The sequence below is a fragment of the Dermochelys coriacea genome, chromosome 6, assembly GCF_009764565.3.
Source record: "Dermochelys coriacea isolate rDerCor1 chromosome 6, rDerCor1.pri.v4, whole genome shotgun sequence".
NCBI classification, from domain to species: Eukaryota; Metazoa; Chordata; order Testudines; family Dermochelyidae; genus Dermochelys; species Dermochelys coriacea.
In genome coordinates, this window is record NC_050073.1 from 41,743,074 (window position 1) to 41,760,503 (window position 17,430).

General features: G+C 42.3%; 1 protein-coding gene across 7 annotated transcripts in view; it reads right to left on the bottom strand.

Annotated features, from left to right (window-relative positions):
- Window positions 1-17,430, bottom strand: part of ANO5 (anoctamin 5) — a 95,939-nt gene that overhangs the window by 42,199 nt on the left and 36,310 nt on the right. For all 7 annotated transcript variants that reach the window (XM_043516679.1, XM_038406709.2, XM_038406708.2 and 4 more), the window contains one exon: window positions 11,355-11,468. In XM_043516679.1, coding sequence (XP_043372614.1) covers window positions 11,355-11,468 — 114 coding nt within the window. The remainder of the gene's footprint in view (window positions 1-11,354; window positions 11,469-17,430) is intronic.

Here is a 17,430-nt window from a genome sequence, read left to right on the forward strand (position 1 = left end):
ATGAAATATGTGACCAAATTCTGTGTTAATCTAAGCCTCATGCAACCCCATTAATTTAACTGAAGTGCACAGGGCATAAGTTGATGTAGATTTGGCACTCAGTTAGGAATTTAGGGGCTAGATGTTATGAAGTGTTGAGCATCTTCAGTTCCCAACAGAGTGTTCAGTACTTTGCTGAATGTGCTCAGCACTTGGCAGGATCAGACCCATAAATACAAAAGGTCAGTCCCCTATATATTGTGCTCCTGAAACTCCCACTGAGGCAATTTGAATTTGGAGTGTGAAAGGAATGCAGGTCCAAGACCTACATTTTGGAAATGTATTTACTTTTTCTACTTTAAAAAGGCAATAAAATGTTACGTTTAATAGTAATCTCCAAGTAATAATGCAGAGAAGGCCAGATTGTGTTTATCTGTACCATAGTCATGCACTGTGGAATAGGACAGAGTAAGGATCTCCCTTTGCACAACCGATATTAAGGCTACCCAGAACATAGCTCACAGTGTTTAGGGGTACGCAGGAGTTTCATATCAATGGCTCTTCCCTAGAGCAAATGGGCAAAAACTGGGCAGGCAGTGGGTAAAACTATAGTTCTGTCCCTTCAGGCTAGCCCTTGGAGACAGGGAGATTCTGCATCCCATAAAATGGTGTGATAAATTATTCCCCATATGAGAGCTCCCAGAGGCACAAAGTTTGGGGTGCTCCCCATGGGGTGGTAAAGAGCACGCTCTAGTCCACAGTTTTCAACTTGTGGCATGCAGACCCCTGGGGGTCCACAGACCATGTGTAAGATTTCCAAAGGGGTCCTCCTCTGCATTTGACATTTTTTAGGGGTCCACAAATGAAAAAAGGTTGAAAACCACTGCTCTAGGCCCAAATAAATAGGTTTAGTCAGAATTTTTAAAAAAACAAACATTGCTCTTTTTGATCAATAAAATCAGTAAATATGTGTGTATAAAAATAAAACAGCAGTGAGATCAGTCAGAAAAATAAACACTGTCTGTCAGAGGTATTGAATAGAAATATAAAGTAAATTGCTGAACCCCCCAACATAATTTAGACTTCTGTTAACCAAAAGCTTTATGGCTAGGATTCAGTCACGTGGCTTATTTAATAGTCAAGTACAATACATAGAAAAACGGTTTACTGCACAGATTATTTTCATTTGAATGTTTTGCATTTAAATTTTTCCATTCTCCTGTGAATAAAAGTTATATATAGCTATGTATAAGATAATGGGTTTCTGTTTTGCACTTAAAATAAATACACTGAAATCCCATTAATAAACTCATTTGCATTAAGGTGAAAAAGGTAATGCAATCAATCAGTAACTTTATGGATTTCCCCTAAAATACCAATTATTTTTAAATCTTTCTTTTCACGTGCTAGATCATTGGAAACCTGTAATGAATACAGTAAGGCTGTGATGAATATAAATCACTAATAGATTTATTAAATATATCCAGCCTGACTGAATATTTGATTAAAATTTACTAAAACTGCCCTCCAAATTTCAATATCGTAGGGCTTTATCTAGTTTTGCCTTCAGTGCATGTAGGGATACTCAGCATCTCCCTGCGTCATCAGACAGCTTGGTTTGAAAAATTAAAACAGCTAACCAGATGGCTGCCTGCTGAAAAATCACCTAGACAAAGCAGTATTAGAAATAAATGTCTAACTTCCAAGACAGCTGACGCGAACACTTCTCAGAATTGGACTGAATCCAGAGACTAAAAAGCACTGTTTACATAGACCGCAGCATTCCACAACAGCCATTAGAGAATCAATAGTAAAGATAATAGGAATCAACAGGCAAGGGAGATCAAATGGGGAAAAAACTAGGCCTGAGTCAAAACCCCAGATACAAACAGATCCAGACTTTGGGAGGGTTTGAATCGCATACATATCCAAACTTTGCTATTCAGGTCCATGAGCGATAAGGAAAGCTCTATTCATAAGAAAGCCTTTTATGGATGTAACATTTACAAATCTGTTTCAAAGGGTAACTTTGAGGATTTATCTCAAGACAACACCCTGTTAACTCTGAAATGAACAAACTGACAAGTATCAGGGGTAGCTGGAAGATGATGTCTGTCTGTATCCGTGCAAGTTTTTGGTTGAGGTTGATGGACTTCTACTCCATATGGCTAAATTTAATGCTTTGCATGGTGACAAGTATCAGGGGGTAGCATGAAAGCTTATGCTCAAATAAATCGGTTAGTCTTAAGGTGCCACCAGACTCTTTGTTGTTTTTGTGAACAAACTGATTCCATTTTAAGGGCTTGGCCTCAAAAGTATGACCATTTTCTTAACAGCATATTTTTCTCAAGACTTCATTTGGCAGATTCCCTAGTGTGAGCAAGAGATCAGCAAAACACTAAGTCTGTAGTATCTGGATTTGTTCTACATGAAGCTAAGACAAAAGATGCACATATCCTTTATCATCTAAAGTGCCTCTGTCTGAATAGCAATGTTGAAATGCCATGAAGAAGTTAATCCCACTCTTATTTATGCAAAACAAACTGTTTCCCTGAAGCAAGAATGAGCATTAGAAACCTGCTGTCACAGATTTTATTCCTTTCCTAAGAATGTTTCTATTCTTAGCCTGTACAATTTTGCCAAGTCACTGTATTGCAGTAAGACCACTGAACATCTCTGCCCAGAGATTATCGTACAACAACAAACTGAACTGGATTTCTATAACCTTTCAAACAAAATCCAGTGCCTGAGTGTGTACTTCATTCATACGAAACCACAGATGGTGATTTGTTCTCTGTGGATAAAATTCTGAGCAGAAAGCAGCCTAGCACCTATCCGTCATAGGGCTTAAGTGGGACATTAGTTGTACACATAGGCCTTGTGCTAGCCCTAAATATAGGGGTGAATTTCACCCTATCTCCATGCTGAATTATGTTTGTGCTTCTAGGGCCAAATTTTCAAAACAAACTGATTTTTGGCACAAAAAAGGAAACATCTGAATGATGTCTACTTTGGGAAAGAGTTACCTTTGGGAAAAGACAGTTACCTTTTCCATAACTGGTGTTCTTCGAGATGTGTTGCTCATGTCTATTCCACAATAGCTGTACGTGCTCACCACATGCACCAGTGGCGCAAGTTTTCCTCTTAGCAGTACCCATAGGTGCCCGGGAGTGGCACCTGTCTGGCATGGTATAAAGGGAGCTGTGCGCTCCCCCCGACCCTCAGTTCCTTCTTGCCAGACAACTCCGACAGCGGGGAAGGAGGGTGGGATGTGGAATAGACATGAGCAACACATTTCGAAGAACACCAGTTATGGAAAAGGTAACTGTCTTTTCTTCTTCGAGTGATTGCTCGTGTATTCCACAATAGGTGATTCCAAGCTATATCTGTTGGAGGTGGGTAGGAGTTCAAAAGTTCCCAGGACGGAGGACAGCCCTGTTGAACCCAGTGTCATCCCTGGTTTGGGGGACGATCGCATAGTGTGAGGTGAACATGTGAACCGAAGACCTCATGGCAGCCCTACAAATGTCCTGGATGGGGACGTGGGCCATGAAGGCAGCCGATGAGGCCTGCGCCCAAGTCGAGTGTGCCCTCACAATGGGTTGTGGGGGGACACCCGCCAGCTCATAACAGGAACGGATGCATGAAGTGATCCAATTGGAAAGCTGCTGAGTGGATATCAGCTGGTCCCTCACGCGCTCAGCCGAGGCGACAAACAGTTGTGAGGACTTTCTGAATGGCTTGGTCCGCTCGAGGTAGAAAGCCAGAGCCCGCCGCACATCGAGCATGTGGAGATGGTGCTCCTCACTGGATGCGTGAGGCTTGGGGCAGAGGACCCAGTGTCCTGAACCATGTGGTAGGCAGAGACCACCTTTGGGAGGAACGCAGGGTGTGGGCGGGGCTGCACCTTGTCCTTATGAAAGACCATGTATGGCGGCTTGGAGTTCCAAGACTCGCCTGGTCGATGAGATTGCAACCAGAAAGGCCACCTTCCACTAGAGGTGACACTAGGAGCACGTGGCTAGTGGTTCAAACAGGGGCCCCGTGAGACGAGCAACACCAGGTTTAGGTCCCACTGTGGGACCAGAGGTCTGGAATATGGAAAAATTCGGTCCAAACCCTTAAAGAACCGGCCAGTCATAGCATGGGAAAATACCGTGAGCCCCTGCACTGGTGGATGGAAGGCCGATACGGCTGCCAGGTGCGCCTTGACTGACAAAGGTGCTAGGCCCTGGGCCCTCAGGTGGAGGAGGTAATCAAAGATAAGCTGGATTGGGGTGATCACCGGAGAGACACCCCGGTCCGCTGCCCACCTAGAAAACCGGGACCATTTAGCAAATAAGCGTGGTGAGTGGAGAGCTGTCTACTTTTGAGGAGGACGTGCAGAACCTGCTCTGAGCACGTCCTTTTCTCTCCACCTAACCAGTGAGCAGCCATGCCATGAGGTGAAGAGCTGTCAGGTTGGGGTGGAGGAGCAGCCCTGGTCCTGAGAGAGCAGGTCCGGATGGAGCAGCAACGGCCACGGTGGAGCAACCACCAGGCCTGTGAGGGTCCCGTACCAATGCTGCCTGGGCCACGCCAGAGCAATCATGAGGACCCGGACCTTGTCTGCCTTTATCTTCTCCAGGACCTTGCTGATTAGAGGGAATGGGGGAAAGGCGTAGAAAAGCCGGCCTGACAGGAGAAAGGCATCGGAGGTAGTGCTCTGCTCCACGCCCCCCCAGAGCAGAACCCGGGGCATCATTGGTTCTGCCAAGTCACAAATAGGTCCACCTGAGGAGTTCCCTATCTTCTATTGTGGAATAGACACGGAGGGATGTCATACAAACTCAGACTGATGTTGGGCATATTTCAGGTTTGAATTCATACCAGCCTAGGAGAGCCTGATGGTTTACCATTCGTAACTGGAAGCTCGAAGATGAATAAATTTTCCTTCCCAAAGAGTCCAGTCTCCGAGAGTTCTTTGGGCTCGGGGCTGGCTGACCCTGCCATTCCCTGTGGTTGACAGACTCGACCACCAGGGAGTTGGGCACCGGGTGAGTATACAAGTACTCATACCCCTGAGTGGGTACAAAGTACTTGTGTTCCACCTTTTTAGAGATGGGGGCCAACGATGCCGGCGTTTGCCACAGGGCATTTGAAATCTTAGCCACCCCTTCATGGAGAGGCAAGACAACTCTACCCAGTGCCGATGGGGACAACATGTTAAACAGGGAGTTTGAGGGCTCCTCCATCTCCTCTGCCTCTCTCTTTAAGAGTTCTTGATGGGCCCTGAAGTCCCTTTTCGGGTGGAGGGGGGCAGGGTCACAAACGCCTCCCCGGGAGGGGCGAAGAGGCCAATGCGATGCTTTGGGTGTCAGCTGGCACAGAAGGTCCACCACCTGGTCGGACTCCAGGCACGGTGCCAAGGACATACGTCCCACCAACTCCTTTCTCAGGGATCTGGAGAGGCAGGCCAACAGTGCTTCCGAAGCTCCATCCACCGAGCGAGCTCCCACCGGTGGCTAAGCCGGAGGCCACAGTGCCCACTGGTACCATTGGGCTGGCCACAATGCTCAATGCCACTGCACCTGCTGAGGTACCGGTGGGGCTAGTTGTTTGGGTTGGGTGGCCTGGCCCATCGAAGGACGGCTACGAATGGAGACCAGGCTGGCATAAGATCTGCTGCTGTTTCTGGACCAGGAGAAGCAACAGTGCCGGGATCTACGACGGGCACAGGACAGCGATCTCGACGTGGAGGACCGGTACCAACAGTAACAGCTGCTCCGTGAATGGCCTTGATGGGCGGACCTGCGATGGTGAGACGCTAGCAATTGACACCCAGGGCTGTGACGTCTTGGCAGAGACTTAGAGCAGGAGTCCAAGCGGGAATGGTGTCGACGACCATGCCATGATGACTGCAGTAACCTCTATGAGACGAGGACCAATGGCAATGCCCACTGAGGTCCCGTCGATATTTGCTCCTTGAGGATGAGCGGTGCCGCAAGTCCCAGCCGGCCGGAACCCAAACAGACAGTCTGGTCGGCGTCAAGCGCAATCCACATGGACTCTGCCCCGAGAGGTCCGGCATCGGGAACGTTCCTTCAACTGAGACTGGTACCGGGCCGGAGGTGACTGCAGAGATCCCAGCAGTGGCTTGCCTCTGGAGCGCGGGGCCAACATTAGCACCGCTCCGGGCACCGGCATGAACAGAACATCCCGGGCCACCTGGAGGGCTTCAGGCATGGACGGCATCTGGAGAGGTCTGTTCCAAAGGGGCCAGGCTACTCCGCTCAACATGAGTCAGAGGCGTGGGGCCCTGTGAGTATCTGAGTACACCCATTGGATCAGGTGCCACAAGTGAGAAAGATGCTTCTCTTCCTAGTTTTCCCTGGTTTGTGGATTGCTCTGGGGATTAGGTAGGACATTGGTGTGAGGCAGCAGTGCACGTGCCCAGAGACAAAACTTAGGTACCGAGGCAACTTTTACAGTGAAAATTTTGGCTTTGAGTGAGTTTACACACCTATAGTGCATATCTGTGCTTTAATTCATAATTGGGTGGGGTGGGGGGTTGTGGGAGGAGACCTAAAATAGTGTGAAGTAAAAATTCTAATTATCAAAAGGAATAGCTAAGACCTAGCAAAAGGGGGGAGGTCTCAGAGCCCAGGGTCCACCCCCAGTGGGAAAATCTATACTGTTATTTTTAGCCTTGGAGCGTGAGCCTTGCAAGCCCAAATCAGTTTATCCACACTCTGAGATTCACTGCTGCAATGCAGACATACCCCTAAACTCTTTGTGCCTGAGTTTCCCCAGCTAATCAAAGGGGGTGGTAGCTATAATACCTACCTCACACAGACATTTGAACATTAGTTAGTATTTGTTATTACTCTTCAAAGTGGTATCTTCAGTCAGGACACGGATAAGAGATGCCGCTGATCAATGACTTTCACTACGGAATGCATTTGTTTCACTGTATTTTCTTGGACAAACTACTTAAGATTCTTCCATTGCTCTATTGATTGAGTTGTACATTTATGAAGCAGCATGCTACCGTAGCCTTCCCAGTGTAAGGCTAGAACAGGAGTGGGCAAACTTTTGGCCCAAGGGCCACATCTGGTATGGAAATTGTATGGTGGACCATGAATGCTCACAAAATTGGGGGTTGGGGTGCAGGGGGGTGAGTGCTCTGGGGGGGCAGAAATGAGGAGTTCAGGGTGTGGGAGGGGGCTCCAAACTGGGGCAGGAGGTTGGGGTGCAGGGGGTGGTGATGAGGGCTCCAGCTGGGAGGTGAAGGCTCTGGAGTGGGGCTGGGACCGAGGGGCTCAGAGGAGAGGAGGGGGCTCAGGGCTAGGGCAGGGGGTTGGGCACAGGATGGGGTCAGAGATGTAGGCTCTGGGCGGCACTTACCTCAAGCAGCTCCCAGAAGCAGTGGCATGTCCCTGCTCTGGCTCCTACACAGAGGCGCGGCCAGGTGGCTCTGCGCGCTGCCCCTTCCGCAGACACCACCCCTGCAGTTCCTGGCCAATAGGAGCTGTGGGGCCCACACTTGGGGCGGGGGCAGTGTGTGGAGCCCCCTGGCTACCCCTACACATAGGAGCCAGATGGGGGACATGTTGCTGCTTCCAGGATCCGTTGCGGAGACACAGCATGCATGGAGCGGGGCAAGCCCCGGTCCAGCTCCCCAGGAGGAGCTTGAGGGCCGGATTAAAACGTCTGAAGGGCTGGATGTGGCCCCCAGGCTGTAGTTTGCCCACTCATGGTCTAGCTGCTGCCCATATTACCCCAGCTACACTGCTATTTTTAGCATGTTTGTTTGAGCTGAGCTAGCACATCTGTCTACCTACATTGGAAAGCAGGGTCCCAACTGCAGTGTAGACATATTCTTAGAGAGAACACATTGTGTGCAGTCTTTCAATTGTGCTTTTGAATTAACTATTACCTTGGGGTTTTATTTAATCTTTTTCCACTTGTGATCTTGGTAATTTAAGCCTCCCTCTCCTCTTTCTTGTTTCCAGAGGTTGACTATTGCTGCCCAACGCATAGGGGTTTGTGTTTATAGCAGAAGTGCTGAACCATTCATCATGTATGTATATCTGTTTCTTTCTTTTCTCTATTGACTGGCCTCCTCTTCCATCTTTTTATTCCTTTTGCTATATGGTAGAAGAGGGAGCCTCTTGATAATCCTGGCTGGGGATTCATACTGCTGTATATGCAGAAGCCAAAGGATCAATATGAGAATAGAATAGAGTGCTTTTAAAGAAGCATGGTCTTACAGGATTGTTGTTGTAATAAAAACTCTACTCTCTCCAGACACTTTGGCTGGGTTGGGACTGCTAAGGAGGCGAGATTGTAAAATCAGGGAAGTGCAGAACAGATGTGCTGATATCAGAAGAAAGGGCATTCTCTTTTGATTATTTTCTTGATTTTTTTTTTTAGTTTATTGAGATTATAAAATTCCAGGGTTTTGGAAGTCAGGGACTGATCTCTCCAGCTTTTCTGCCTCCTACAACTAGAACACAGGACTCTTTTGTTTAAAAGGAGGATTAACATTTGCATAAGAGTGCAGGGAGCACAAACTCTTAAACAAGGCATTATTTCCTTAATAGGAAAGTATAAATTTAGCTAATAATGTATTAAAGAGCCCAGCCTTGCTGTTCCTTTCTTAGAAAAAATACTAGTGTTACTTACATAACATTTTTGGCACCATAAATGTACAGCATGCCTAAAAATATTGTTAAGACCTATTTCTTATTTCAAATGCAATCTCTAATGGCTCAAGAAAGTGAAGACATATTAAAAAAGCCAAAATAACCCCAAGCTTACTATATTTAAAAATATTAGCATTTTTATGCCAATTGTGTGACTTCTTTTTTAAATGCCTGAGGTTGGCTAAACCAGAGCTTACAATGTAAACAGCCTGAGTCTGGCCCAAAATATCAAAGTAGGTCAAAAAAAACCAACCAACCAAACAAACAGAAAAGTCACTTATTAATTCTTTCCTGAAATGTGGCCCACAGTCGCCACCTTTGCTGTTTTGCCTTGCTGGGAACTTGAGTGTTGAGTTCCAACTGGGACTTTGCAGCAACACCCAGCACGCTCGCACTCAATGACCTCTTGTATGCAAGATTCCATCTTCATGGACACTTTAAACTTGCTTTTAAAGGAATGAAAATGCTTTAATAATAAAAATAAAAGGAAATAAATTACAAGTACTTTGGCAATGAGGCAAAATGCCAGGCAGAGAGCTTAGAAGGGGCAGGTGCTGAGACTGTTGTACTTGGAGTATAAAGTAAGTAATTAGGAATAAAAGCTCTTCCACTAACAGCCTCACACAGACCTCATCCATCACACAAACCTCAGGAGGATGTGGGGGAATATGAGTCATCAATGAACCACACCAGTAAATAGACCACATTAATTTAATACAGGAATGCCCATAGGTGAAACCCTAAAATTACACTTTAGACACTTTAACTGTTACAAAAAGATTGTGTCCAACAGCTGTGGAAAGGCAGGACCCAGTCATGCAGCTTTTACTCACAGTAGTAGGGACAACAGTATCAAACCTGGACTCTATCATCAAGTGTTACTTTTTTCATGGTGCCTGCCTTATTTTGTCTCTCCCCAGGCATGTCATTCATCATAAAATGATGGTTCCTATTAACCAGTGCACTAAAACATTATTCTATTTGTAAAGAGTAAACATCAATGTTTTTAACAAGCTAGCACACTATCAATGCATTTACTAAGGTATTTATAAAAATGATAGTGCCAGGAATAAATGGTGTCCCCAATATCTCACACCTGCTTACATAAAAGTACTTGGCTAAGCCACTAATTTTTCCAAAATTGGATTTTTTCCCTTTAAAGCATTAGAAATTGACTCTTAAATAGTGGAAAATCTGAATCAAGATTCCTTCCCCTTCCAGTGACTACCAAAAGACTAAGTCAGCTTTAGTCTCTGTGCACTATGACCCTCAGGAGCCAAGCATTTTCAGTGTTGTTACAAGCAGAGGGGAAAAAAATTACCTCATAGGTTCAGGGTGGATTATTTCCACTCCTAAACTAAAAGTTTTAACAGAACTTCTTGCTCCTTTAAGTTCCAAATTCCAAGGACACAGCCATCTTCATTTCAATAAACTCTTATAAGATAAGATGATTTTTACACTAGGCTTCCAAATGAGGAAATCCAGACAAAAAGCTACTAGGACTAGCAGCAAACATTTATTAAAATGCAGCAATTTAATCTGGTTTCCCAAGGGAAAAGATGCCTACATTTATTTATGTAATTATTTATTACATTTCTTTAAGATTTACTGAATGTACTAATCCATGTCTCTGGGCTCATGTACAATACCATTTAAAAGCATACACGAGACTTTCGATTGAACTAATGGCCACATTCACTATCCTTCTCAATCAACAAAACTATACCCCTTCGCCAGAGCCCCACTCACCCCATTCAAACTATATAAGCCTGTGAAATAGATTGGTTTTGCAGCATGCTCCAAAGATCAATAAACCAATGAGCAGAGTTAGTTCCAAATTCAAGGGCCTTCTACAGGAAGGTCAAGCATCAATAGATCACAACTGCCAGGGTAAAACATGAGAAGAGAGGCATCCCCTGTAATAAACTCTGGGCAGACAGATAAGATTTAGCACCAAGTGCAAGAAGCTAGATATTATTATTTCAGATAAAGTGTTTAAAGAGGAGCCTTATAATGAGGAAGAGTATCTGGAGCTCTGAAGGTAGCTGAAGATAGCAATTTCAAAGAAATCTGAGATTTATAATTCAATCTCCAGGAACCTAGAGTTTGAGTTTGCAAAGTAATTTTTTAGTTTTAACTCAGCTTCTGATGTTTTGACACTGACTGCTGTCCCATTATCGGTATTAAAAGAACACTCAAGCTAGTTCAGTGCAGCATCTGCAGGTCTAGTCCTACTCTAACAGAAGTCAAAATTCTATTGTCATCAATGAGAGAAGAATCAGGCTGCAGTTCTTCTGTATAAAAGTATTTCAGTTGCTCCCATCCATCAGTCTGATCACAGATCATGCTTCTTGAAAAAAGAAAGGCTTCATTATAACTACTTAGAAACTTTTCACCATCAGTATACTAATTATAGGGCAATATCATTAAATCATTAGTTAGGCTTTAGGACCCAATCGTGCAAGGTGCTGAGCATATTCAGGATCTGAGAGTGATCACAAGTTTGCAGGCTCAGTCCTAATTCACAACAAAATTCCACACCAAAAACTTCAGTACATTGCATGAACCTTCTTTCCAAGCTATGAGATTTTACATAGTCCAATTCATGCAAATGATTCCAAGGGTTTAGTAAGGAGGTTCAGGTCTACGTTAGGTCATCATTCAGAAGATATCATAAAAGAAACTTACCACCTTCTTTTCCTCTTCTTTATTTGGATCATCCCCATAAGAAAGTACAAAGTCAATTCGTCGGACACCATCCCTGAAGAAAATAGAATCTTTGCTTTGGTGTCTCTTGTTAATCTGTGGAGAACATAAGGAACATAATTAAAAATCAAATCTTGCTATTGCTCTGAAACCAGGCAGAGGAGAGGGTTGTTTCCTCAGTTTGGTTCAGTTCTTCAGTCTTTTCAGACCTGAAAAGATCTGTACTCAGGAGAAATTTGAACAATAGCTCCACATATGAAGTTATGAAGTGATCTCAAAACTGGCTGCACATATGCATGGCCCATCCACAGACCTTATGTGTCACAAATGTTACATACACTACAATATACAATGATATACATTAGCATAGCAATGCTTGGCAATACTGCTATGGTTAAAGGTCACTCACAATCTTCTGAAATGCCTCTTTTCAGTTTAACACTTTTCTGAAAAAATGATCACGGTAAATGATTTAGTGTCTGAGAGTATGATGTCCACTGTAAAATATTAGCATGCCCCTTTAAACAAAGGCAAACAAGAGCACAGTTTAAAAACCTGAAAGCAGGTTGCACTACAGCAACTCTGAAAGTAAAGAAAGTACATGCACTTTCCATTTCAAAACAAGGCTCATTAAAGCAGCGGTTGTCCAGAAACATTGCTAAGCAACAATACTTAGATGATCACATATATAATTAGAACACAAAGAATATATGGGTTACATTAAACAGGTTACATAATTTATTACTTGCGTCCTTTTAAAAAAAATCTCCTATACCAATGGACCAGGAGAGCAGGGAAATTGTACTTAAAAAAAAATCTAATAGTTAATTTCACATTTTCATTTGCAGCATGCTAGAATGGCATAAATCTCTATCAGTGTAACTGAGCTACTGAAATTATACTTTCAAATTAATAAAGATCACTACCTCAGCATGTCTGCTCTTGTCAATACTGTTAGGCTTGGATAATCCAACACAACGTTTTGTCTAGAAACAACAACTTTTCTAAAACAGGATCTTTCTGATTATCCCACTCCAAAAAATCTGCCTTACCAAAATAAAGCAATCTACACAGGCCGACACTTTGGGCTAAATTCAACACTGGCCTAAAAGGGTTTAGGTGTCATAGACTTTAGTAAGAGTTGCATGTGCTTACAAAAGGGCTGAGTTTGTTTTTTAGGGCTCAATTCTACAGTTTATTAGTGCTGAAAAAGGAATCATGTACAAAGGAGGTATGTCATTGTTAACTATAGATCAAATTCTGCCCTAGTTTACACCCCAAAGTACATAAAAAGTTCTCTAAAAACTTGCAAAGTAGTTATCTGAGTATGAACTTTGCTCCCAATTAACAAAAGACATGACGCAGTGAAGCATGTTATAACCACAGCCATCCAAGCCACTAGCAGTATCATTCATCACTGGTTTACCCCAAGACGTCGCTTCAGGAACAGATTGTATCTCCTTCCAGTCTGTTGAAACAACCAGCAAGGAGTTAGCAAGCATGTCATCCACTTCAAGGACCCAAATCTTGACATTGTTCCAAGCACAGAACTCACAGTGAAGTTAGTGAGAATTCTGTGTCCAAATCAAAGGCTCCAAGGATATGGGGAAGGGATTAAAACAAGCTCTACATGGCTATAATATATCATCCTTAATTATAACAAAGCTAATGCAGCAACTGGCATTCATCAAGTAAAAATGAGGATCCCCAATTTCTTTATTTTATTTCTATAATACTACCAGTTGCTAACTATGAGGTCACTTAAAGTCAAGCAGATCAAAACAACAGGCCAAGAAAAGGTCATCAGCACACAAATGTAACTACAAAACCAAGCAGTAGCTCATAAAAAGATCAAGCATCTTTTTCTTAGGCTTGCTTTATTTTGGAGTCATGCAGCACACAAAAAGCAAATGGGTAGCTATATAATGCCATATCTGATAAAATTATGCTTCAGGGCATAAATTCATCTTAAATGGGATCAAGAAAGAGATGTCCCTTATGTTCTACAACATAGAAAAAGTGAATCGAGGGGCTATGTCTTCATTTTTTACTTGTGGTATTGGTTAGAGACAGGATACTGGACCAGCTACCCTTCATTTCTTCCGATGTAGCAATTTCTGTGATTCTTTAGAATATGCCAACCTTTCAGAGAATTATTGACCATATATTTCAAATTAGAGAAACATACTGTGACAATATAATCTTTTTCAGAACTATTCTTTAATCACCCCCGGTCCTCTTGTTCATTAACTAGCAATACTTTTGTGTATAATAATTACACCAGATCAACTAAGCTAGACTAATTCATTAGAGAAGAAACATGGGGAGTCTTGGAGAATGATTTTGCATCCACAACCCCTGAAGACTGAGAAGATCCCAGAAAACATGCAATCCAAGAAAGGGAAGAAAAGACACTTTGCATCTGAATTTTATGAGTAGCATATGCTTTTTTGCATTTATAATTTTGTAGGTACAAATAAATAAGAGGGTGAATACTTACAGATGCAATTATTGTTATTTAGACATATAATACTTGATTTGAATCAGATAGCCATTTAAATGGTATCATAGAATCATAGGACTGGAACAGACCTTGAGCAGACATCTAGTTCAGTCCCCTGCACTCAAGGCAGGACTAAGCATTATCTAGACCATTCCTGACAGTCTTTTCCAGACTAAAGAAACCCAATTTTTTTCAATCTTCCCTTATAGGTCATGTTTTATAGACCTTTAATCATTTTTGTTGCTCTTCTCTGGACTCTCCCCAATTTGTCCACATTTTTCAATTGCACACATGCATATTTGGCCTGAAAAAAGTGCACCAGCAGTATTTTATGCTCTCAGAATGGGAAGTCTCTTCTAAAAATCAGGCCCTAGGAGCTAAATTCTGCCTTTAATTCCCTATGAGGGAGCTGACTACACTGAACAGTATTTGACTCAAATAACCTGATTAAAATCTACACAAACAAAGAAAATCAATTGAATTCTGCAATCCTTAATCAGGCAAAACTTCCACTGAGGTCAGCAGTGTTCAGGTATTACAATACACCTACGACTATATTTGGTCTTCAATTATAGTGACATCCACAAGGTTTCACAGGTGAACCAAATTCTGACCACAGTACACGGTACTGAACAACATTAAATTTGTTCTTGTCCATAAAGTTCTGAGTATCAGTTTAGATATCTAAAAATCTTATAATTTCTGTTTGGATCTAATCTAGGATGGGGAAAATACTCATATGAATCTCTCTCTCTCTCAGTCAGCACAAATATAATTACCTGTAACAGTTAGTGGAACACTTTCTTATTTAGCACATTAATTATGCCCTTCCAACCTTCTGCTTTTAGATTTTGCAGCAAAAGCAAGACCACTCTTGCCCACTATGTGCATGTGCAAATTTAGTGGCTCACATATAAAACCACTGTAAAGTAACTTGCATCAGCTGTATATTCTGAAGCAGCAGTTGCACAGATTCATATTTTCTCTTTCTTAACAGTTCTGTTATTAATTATGGCAGATCTATTTGATGTGAGACAAACTATCTATTACATTCATTAATATCCTGACACAATTTAGCATCTATTATATCATGTGATTAATATGGCTCTTGGAGGAATCTATAACTGAATTACAAGGTGCCTCATAAGTGTTACAGATGACTGGTGGAGGCTTATGAAATGATGTCACCTAGAATGTTCATAGTTTACCACTGCCTACAAGAACCTGATAAATCCAACAGTTATAAGATTGATGAATAGAAACTATTCTTTAAAAAAAAATTTGACTTTTTGATTTTCAATCTTCACCTACAGTAACTCTCCAATGATACAGTCCAATAACCTATACGAGAGCAATGTGATTTTATGAAATTTGGACCAGTCAGGTAATTGAGCATTATCACTTATCTATTATTAAGGGCAAAATTTCCCTTTCATGTAATTATGCCAGGGCAAGCCTATTAAAGTTACATTGCTCTAACTAAATTCATAATTTAATCCTAAATCTTTATCTTCCATCTAACCATCCACCAGAAGTTGGCAGAAGGGACTATGTCTTAACGGTTACTTCAAATAATGGGCCTGCTAGCAGCATGTTGCAGTGTTCATTTAGGTATGAGCTAAAGCCCTATACCAGGGACTTCAGATCCAAAATAAAGGTTATAAACTGGACTAAAATATGGGTCTGGAATTAAACAAAACCTGCCCTCGAACTAAGGACAACTGTAAACAAATTTCACATTCTGTTTTGCCTTGATGCATTAGTGTAAAATGACTAAACGCTTTAATAGTGGGTCCATCCCACTAATTGCAGTCTACCCATTTAAATCCTGTCACACAACTAAATAGCTTATGTACAAGTCCTGACCACCTCTCACCATTCCTCAGATACAAAGCAAACAAACCAGCCACCACTAATACAAGAGGGGAAAGCAAACTGCTGGATGTGGCATCAACCACTGAAAAATCATAACAGAAGGTGCTTTATAAAAATGACTTGGCTCCCACCTGGCATTCACACTAAGTGATAGTGACTGTTGTAAATGTTTACTTAACATTAAGTACCCACTAACATGCAGAGTTCTGACCTTAACTTATTCTGTCAAATATTCCTCATTACTGAGGTAAAAGACACACACATTCAATACCATTTAGCAGGTGATGTTGTCACAGCCACTGATGATTGAATCCTGTATGATTTCAGGAAAATCCTAACATCCTGCATTCCAACACATTAACATGGAAGGACTACCTGTCTATGCTGCTGTATGCACCACTCCCTTTCCAATGGCAACATAGTAATTCCTCAGAATTCATCCTGCCATTAAACATCTCCCCACCTACGTGTCTACACAGTAGAAGCCAAAGAGGGAACTCTACTTTGAGCATTCATTTCCACATTTTTTTCCTCTCAGAAATCTGTGTGGTCCTGGGAGGAGCACGTTTTGGAATGTAGTACTTCCCAGCCTGGATTCCCTTCCAACCTTAGCACATTCCCTAACATCCCACAGAGCCCCAACATTGCAGACTTGGGACAAAAGATTCAAACTCTGCTCCTCCAATCTATAGTTTTATAATGTTCCATTTTGTTTTCACAGTGTATGGCTACTTCTGGGCACTAAATCAACTGTAATCCAAGAAATACTTCAGTCATTTTCAAATTTTTAGGAAGGACGCCTTATCAATTAGCTTAATCAGAGTTGTACTGTATTGAAGAGCTATAGGATATGAAAATAATTTATAAGTTTACTAGCTAATTATGCCAATAACATTACTCTCAAATTTGGCTCTAGGAGTTGTACGATCATTGGCCTCCATTGCTGGAGAAGGCAATAGCCAATATCTCACATCCCTCAGAATTGAAATCTTTATTGCACCTGTCCTAAAATAAATTCAATTTTAGAATATTTTGCAGATTTGTAAGGATGATGTTTAAAAACTGATGATTTAGTTTGTTTGTTTTTATTGCATAGTTATGCCTGTCTTACTTCTAGCCTGGTTTGTAGGTTTTTATCTCTGAGATAATTATCATAGCAATTTGAAATTAATACACTATAAATAATTTAGTTATTAATTTGTACAAATTAACAATCCACTGCAGAAATATTCCCTGTGGATACTGAAATGCATGAAAATTAGAAAGATGTGAAAGCTGCATTACAGGAATCAGCATTCTAATCATAAGTAAGGATTCGAGTCTATCACAGGTGTCACGGATTCCGTGACTTTCTGGGACCTCTGTGACTTCTGCAGCTGCCAACGCGACTGACCCCAGGGCCGCCAGCGCAGCTTGGGCGGCCCCTTGGTCAGCCGCACAGGCCACTGCTGGGGCAGTCTCGGCCTCCTCCACCCCTCAGCTCTAGCAAGTCATGGACAGGTCATGGGCCATGAATTTTTGCTTATTGCCGGTGACCTGTCCACAACTTTTACTAAAAATACCCATGACTAAAACGTAGCCTTAATCATAAGGGTAAAAACTCCAGTGGCTCATAAAGCAAACACAGTTTGCACCAGGAGCTTATTAGGTTTAATTTTTGAATCTGATGTTCATGAAAAA